Source organism: Oratosquilla oratoria, chromosome 27, assembly GCF_046742065.1.
Source record: "Oratosquilla oratoria isolate Oo_2021 chromosome 27, ASM4674206v1, whole genome shotgun sequence".
Classification (NCBI taxonomy): domain Eukaryota; kingdom Metazoa; phylum Arthropoda; class Malacostraca; order Stomatopoda; family Squillidae; genus Oratosquilla; species Oratosquilla oratoria.
This window is the reverse complement of record NC_134803.1, coordinates 39,932,534-39,938,197: the sequence shown is the minus strand read 5'-3', so window position 1 is coordinate 39,938,197 and position 5,664 is coordinate 39,932,534. Positions and strand designations below refer to the sequence as shown.

General features: G+C 45.2%; 1 protein-coding gene across 3 annotated transcripts in view; it reads right to left on the bottom strand.

Moving 5' to 3' along the window:
- Positions 1 to 551: 551 nt before the first annotated feature.
- The window catches only part of LOC143039986 (uncharacterized), a 34,460-nt gene continuing 29,347 nt past the window's right edge, over positions 552 to 5,664 (bottom strand). For all 3 annotated transcript variants that reach the window (XM_076210501.1, XM_076210500.1, XM_076210499.1), the window contains exons 10-11: positions 4,024 to 4,179; positions 552 to 871 (exon numbers count right to left, since the gene is read on the bottom strand). In XM_076210501.1, the coding sequence (XP_076066616.1) occupies positions 590 to 871; positions 4,024 to 4,179 (438 nt within the window). In that variant the 3' untranslated portion in view covers positions 552 to 589. The remainder of the gene's footprint in view (positions 872 to 4,023; positions 4,180 to 5,664) is intronic.

The following is a 5,664-nucleotide window of genomic DNA, read 5'->3' as shown; positions in this document are numbered from 1 at the left end:
AATGCTTGTCATGTGTTATGTACACATATTTCAACGTTTGATGTAGCGTATACATCTTTGGTGTGTTATGTATACATACCATAATGTTTATCATGTGTTATGGTACACATTTAAAAAATTGCTGGGTATATATGCATATTTTAAACATTTGTTGTGTATGCATACAATGATTTTCTCTGTTATGTATGCATAAGTCAGGGTTTGCTACGTGTAACTTCTTATACTCGAACGCTTGTAATTTGTTATTTAAGCATACTTATCGTTTGCAGTTTGGCGTATGCTTAAACATTTCCTTTGTCCAAGGCCTCCACGATACAACAAGTGCACTGGTACACGAGGCACCTTCCCGTAGATCAAATATTCTTGTGACTTATATACACGTTCACCTTTTCACGTAACGTGATGAGCACTTTCATTCCACGTGATTTGACGAACCTCACGTCGGTGGGCGGTCCGCAGGCACGTATAGATGACGCATCCTTGCGCTCGGGCGCGCACACACACACACACACACACACACACACACACACACACACACGATAAAAAAAAAATTCCCTTTCTTTTGCAAGAACGGAAACAACTTCGTCGGCTACTCCAGCCGCGCCTTTTGCTGCAGCTCCCTCCTGAGCAGCTTCCCGGACTGGTTCTTGGGCAGCTGGTCGACGAAGCGAACGCCTCCAGCCAATTGTTTGTGCTTGGCCACGCGGTCCGCGAGGAAGACTTGGAGGTCGTTCTCAGTGAGTTCGGGCGAACGTGGCACCACGTAGGCCCTTGGCACCTCGCCGGCCCTCTCGTCTGGCACTCCGACCACGCCCACGTCAGACACGCCAGGGTGCTGGAGTAGTTCCTCCTCCAGTTCTGTTGGGGACACCTGCGGAGACGAGAAGGAAGCCCTGGTGAGTGAGTCGGTGGGCAAGTTCAAAGAAGGTCAAAGAAGGTCAAAGGAGGTCAGGAAAGGTCAAATCAGATTGGATGAAGTCAAAGGTCATCGTATAAGGTTAATGACCAAGCCGTATTAGGCCATTATGGTCAGGTAGAGGCACTATACCGTCCCCATAAGGGATAGACAAGTAATCCTGCATGGGACCAGCAAGACTGAACACTTACAATGGCAGTCGGAACGAGTGTATAACGACTGAACGTCACGAGACAGCAACCAGGCAGAAGGTGGAAGGGTGAGATAGAGAAGTTGGCAGGAGTAACAAGGCAAGGGTAGAGAGAAGCGTTTATTTATGAATGGACCCCAATTATCTGATTGATGGATTGACTGACTGAGTGAAATAAGTAGCAGGAATTGATCGGGGGCTCACTCGAGGGGTAACCACCGAATTGAAAAGACCATTTCATCCATTCCTGTCAATTTGGTGACGGTTCTTCGTGAACTCCGCTCCCATTACCCTAACTCATGAGTAGCTTTCGTATTTGAATCCTAATTTTTTTTCATCTATTCATTTATTTATTTATCTATGAGATGTGATGAGATGGATGGATGGGTTGAAAGGGGCGTTGAGCATGAGAGGGATGTCTGTTGAGCAAGAAAAGGAGAAGACAGGAGATAGGGGTGAGTGGAGATTGACTGTGGATAGGTGATACTAAGCTGTAAGGAAGGGAGTGGGTGGGGGATGGGGGAGGGTTAGGGCAAGGTTATGTGTGAATGATGTCTTGACACAGACCAAAGAGATTTCTCCCCGTCTGCTCATTTTCTGCATGAAGGGACGAAGAGTTTGGTGGGGGGGGGGCGACTAAGTGAAACGGTCTTGCTGTGGTTGTGCTGTGTCTTGCTGCATTGCTTCTGATTCAGGGCACTGGGCGGGATACAGGGATGACCTGTCATCCATGAGGAGGTAAGATGAGAGAGAGGGAAGGGTGGTGGATGGGAGTGGAAGGGGTTGGAGTGGGTATATGCCTTTTGACTTTGGCTACCTCCCTGCTAAGAGGCAAAAAGCCCTTGATATACAGTATAGATAGAAATAGATTTATCTAATTAGTATCTTTATACTTATTCATTTAATAAAAAATAATTTATTCAATAAAAAAGAAAAAAGCAAAGCGTGACAAAACTTAAGGAAAAGTATCTGAATAACAACTCGACTTGTCGACGATTATGACCTCTATGACGTTATCAGCTACACAAGAGCTGTCGACATGACGTAGTGTCGCTCTGGAAACTGCGACTGAGACCAGATTAGTCCTCTGATGACACTAGCTTCATTTCATGATGAAGAAAGCCTGTAACGACTGGCTCCTTGTCCCCCTTACACTCACCCCCCCTCCCCCATTCACAAAGGAGGGAGGGGAGTAATCTAGAAATATATTAGACGAATTCAGACTAAACTAGAATCAAAAGTAAAACACGCATGTGGCCATTTTGTGCGATTATGATTTTCGTTTATAGTTTTAGATCACAAGGCTACAGATCGATGGGGTCACGGTCGACTAAAGTCTCCTTCAGGTCAGGGGCCACGCCCCCTTCCGGATGCGCGAAGGTCGCCCTTTGTCGGTTAGGTTCGGGGAGCTTGAAGAGAAGCGGTCACGTGGTGAGGAAGAAAGGTTTGGCAGCTCAGAGACACTGGCAGCTTGGCCTACCAAGTGCACCAGCTGGGGAGATATCAAGGCGGGTGTGGTGGTGGTGGTGGCGACAGTGAGGAAGGGCTATTTGGCAGACTCAGGATTATAAATGCACTCAGATGCATGTGGGTGTGTGTGGAGTCTTTCAAAGCTCATGTAACCCAAGTTGGACCCGTAAATGAGTTTGAAAACTAGGCGTGATGCCTGGGGAGTAAGATGCAGGATCTCCACGAGCTTAGCTCCTTTCCTGTGAGCTGGTTAGGTAAATAGGACGAGGTAAGTAGAGTTAGGTGAATGTATAGCAGTGTGATCCCTTTTGTCTGAGACGTGAGCGCCAGCAATGATAATCAGTTTCGCAATCGGTACAATGCTCCTGTATCCGTTAACTTGGAACTTGGAACATCCTGCCATGCCTCTCCTGGTCTCTGTTGTGGTCACGAGCGCGTGAAAAATGACAGCGGGGAACCGTTACACCAATGCTGGTCGTTGGGAGAGTTTCACAGTGTCACGGTTTCTTGCAAAGACGTTAGGGTCGATTCGAAAATTCAAATTGAAACCGTTAAACGGTTTTAGTCAACACATGTGAAGGTCCGTACCTCAAATGGTTTGTTTGTTCTCATGATTGTGACTTAATGGAAATTTTGCATTATCTTATCAACTATTTCTACCCATCCAATAGGCGCTAACAGTCACCCATTAATATTATTGCTACTGAAAAGAGAATTCTTTTAGCCCGTCCCAGACAAACAATCATCCTCAAGAACACCAAGACATTCCTCTCTTTACATAAGAAAATGAGAACGGAGGAGGCTGCAAGAGACCATAAGGCCTACACTAGGCAGTTCCATATCCTTTACCACCTGTCATCCCCATCCATAAAGTTATCTCGTCTTCTCTTGAAAGAACCAATAGTTTCAGGGGTCATCCAACCGGTCTTCCTATTGTTGTCGTTATCAAAGACGAGGAATTATGCACCATCACGACCCTGGCACCTGTGCCCGTGCCAGAACATCTAGGAATTATCACGATCTTGGCACTTGTGCTTATGTCAGAGCATCTAGGAACTATAACGATCCTGGCACCTGTGCCAACGCATACAGGAATTATTCAGACATTTTTTTTTACCTGGGTGAGGGAGTGGGTAGACATGGGACTATGCACAGTCATCCCTTTGGCACCCAAAGTGGGAGATCATGCAGACTTACTCTTTCATTGGACCTGGCTATGCCGCAAATTAACATACAAGCGCGGCAGCTCTATCGTACAGAGGGGACCCCACATCTTATCTTGCAGCAGTGACACAGAGAGAGAGAAAGAGAGAGAGGAGCGGGGGTTGGCACTGCAGCCTGGCAGAGGGGAAGAGGAAATAAACCAAAGGACTGTGGCATTCTGGCAGAAGTACTCACTCTCTCTCTCTCTCTCTCTCTCTCTCTCTCTCTCTCTCAGGCTCCTTACCTGCATTCCCTTGACCTTGATCAGCTCCTTAATTCTGTCGACGATGTAAAAGTATCCGTCGGAGTCGTAGCGCGCCACGTCTCCAGTTCGAAACCAGCCCTCGTCGTCCCACATCGCGGCCGACGCCTCCGGGTTACCATGGTAACCGCTCATCACCTGCGAGTTCGGCCGGAAGGGGCCGGTTGTGAAGAGGAGGAGGAGGATTGTTAGTAGACACGGACGGATGGGCAGGAAATGTGTGTTTGTGTGTGTGTGTGTGTGTGTGTGTGTGTGTGTGTGTGTGTGTGTGTGTGTGTGTGTGTGTGTGTGTGTGTGTGTGTGCGTGTGTGTGTAGGAGAGAATATGGGTGAGTAGTTAACATTTTTGTCTACAACACATTAAATTCGTAATCGATATGTTCCTGAAGAAGGAAGAGGAGGAGGAGGAGAGGGAGAGAACGAGAGAGAGAACGAGAGAGAGAGAGAGAGAGAGAGAGAGAGAGAACGGGAGAGAGAGAAATAGATAGATATATAGATAGATAGAGAGCAACTTATCAGTGAGCACCCCGTGATGCAAACACAACACGACGGTTCGAGCAACGCAGAAGCTAAGTGCAGTTGGTGTGATACTGATTTGCCTCCGTGCTGAATAGGTGTTAAGTAACAAATGAATCAGGTACTGGACACGGAGGACGTTGAGTATTTTGTTTTCATTTATCTATTTATTTATCTATTATTATTATTATTATTATTATCATCATTAATTATTATTTTTATTATTATTATTATCATTATTATTATTATCATATTATTATTATGTTTATATTATTAATTATTATTATTATTATTATAACTATTACTATCATCATCATTATTATTATATATATTTTTTTCTTATATACATATATTTAGCTATGTTGATTGTGACGTCACATGGGTGGGTCGGATACCACCTTCTTGTCCGGAGGACTGCTCGATTGTTCGGTCGGTTGGCTGGCTCGCTGGCAGCAAGAAGATGGTCTGTTAAGCAGGTCGAGTGTCTGGCAGCCTGCATGCGTGCCTGCATGACTGACTCTTTGACTGACTACCTGCATGAGTGACTGGCTCGCTAACTGTCTGCATGAGTGACTGACTCGCTAACTGCCTTCCTTCCTGCCTGCATGACTGCCTCGCTGACTGACTCCATGACTAACCGATTCCCTGCCTGGTCGTGGGTGGATGGAAAAGGCAGGAGGAAGAGGTTGAGAAGGTGGATGGGGGTGTTGGGGCAATGATTATTACTGTTTGTACCAACAATAATATATATATATATATATATATATATATATATATATATATATATATACACATTCTTTTAGTGTAAATAAGTTTCCAGCCAATGGAATCAGAGAAAGGACCCATAGAGAAAGATTCCTATTTATATCTACAGCTCCTCGATACCTTCGAGGTACTCCTCTCCTGACGAATTACAACCTTGGCCCAGGGTACGAGACAACGATGAAAAAACAAAGGCGACAGGGCTGCGACTATATATATATCCTTGTTAATTTATATAATTTTCTTTCTATATGTCTATATCTAGACTGTCATAATGGAGTTCTTTGTTGTGATTTATTTACATAAATCCTAGACGCTGGCTAAGTGTATATTTTTTCCAGGAAAT